The sequence below is a fragment of the Gavialis gangeticus genome, unplaced genomic scaffold, assembly GCF_001723915.1.
Source record: "Gavialis gangeticus isolate Ggan-Ray unplaced genomic scaffold, GavGan_comp1, whole genome shotgun sequence".
In the NCBI taxonomy this organism is placed as follows: domain Eukaryota; kingdom Metazoa; phylum Chordata; order Crocodylia; family Gavialidae; genus Gavialis; species Gavialis gangeticus.
The window spans coordinates 43,570,162-43,571,353 of record NW_017729008.1 but is presented as its reverse complement, the minus strand read 5'-3'; the positions used below and the strand labels follow the sequence as shown (position 1 = coordinate 43,571,353).

The 1,192-nt window shown below is 50.4% G+C and overlaps 1 protein-coding gene across 2 annotated transcripts in view; it reads right to left on the bottom strand.

Moving 5' to 3' along the window:
- Positions 1-1,192, bottom strand: part of TNPO3 (transportin 3) — a 49,197-nt gene that overhangs the window by 30,098 nt on the left and 17,907 nt on the right. For both annotated transcript variants that reach the window (XM_019509686.1, XM_019509687.1), the window contains exon 8: positions 234-341. In XM_019509686.1, coding sequence (XP_019365231.1) covers positions 234-341 — 108 coding nt within the window. The remainder of the gene's footprint in view (positions 1-233; positions 342-1,192) is intronic.

Below are 1,192 nucleotides of genomic sequence, written 5' to 3'. Positions count from 1 at the left end.
GGAAAAAGGGTGGTATGCAGCAGTGAGTTCCCAGCATGAAGCCTGACCATTGTAGGCCATGAGGTTGGAAGCCAAGCAGCAAGTATAGCAACAGGGATAACCTGCAAGGTCATCCACGTGACACTGAACGGTCAGTCAAACCTGTTCTTTAGCAATGGCACGCCACATGCATGCAGGAACAGATTCCCCTCCTGGGCACGGCAGGAGAACCTCTAGCCCCCCCCCAGGTTCACCTGGGCAAAGCACTCCACGGATCCCACGAGGAAAATCAAGTCCTTCACCAGGTCTGACACCCTCATGCGGAACTCCCCGAAGTCATCCGTCTCCTCCGGGACACCCTCCTGGCAGACACGGAAGGTTGGGAGGAGTGGGGTTACGGCAGGAAAGAGAAATCTTGGTCTTGGTTTACCCACATCGAGGGCAAGACAAGCTGTTTATAGTCAAATAACCTTGGAACCCTGCAGTCCTGTGCTCTGTACCAACTCAGAACCCTGCAGTCTTCTCCTCTGCACCCAGCTAGAGGTGAAGGGAATTGTGGGAACTGGAAGGCAGAAGAGTGGACACCAAGATGCAGGACAACGATACTTCCTACCTTCTTGCTCCTGCATTAAAAGGCCATGCACCCTTCCTGTAGCAAACTCCCCAAATAGATGCAAGATCCCAACCGTTTCAGAGCCAGAAAAGTGAGGGAATGGATGAATACAGCCGGGGTGGCACAAGATCTTAAAACCTACCCAGACCCAATCAATAAGGGAGAGGAGGACATGCAGGTTTAGCAAGCTGCAGGAATACTTATGGCCAGGTCCTATTCACCTGTTAGGTGTCTAAGCAGTACTTAGACTAAGTGTGACCCTAATTCCACCCTGCTTGAGGTCCCTGAAATGCCACAAATGCAAATGGTTTTTATTGGCTTAATCTAAAACCAAGATAAAAACGTGCTACAAAACTAGATGCATTAGGGGCTTTCAGGCACCTGGGCTTCAGTGGAATAGGCTCACACTTAGACACATACATGCCCTCTAGATGCCCAGCAGGTGGATCAGGATTTGGTGTTTAGCCTGCAATTTCAAAACACCAGCATGTCAGCAAGGGTGAAGGAAGCACAAGGATGGAGAGCCTCAAAGTTAGACCTTCCAGCATGAGTCTAACACCCTCCCCTTAACACATGCACACACACACACACACACACACA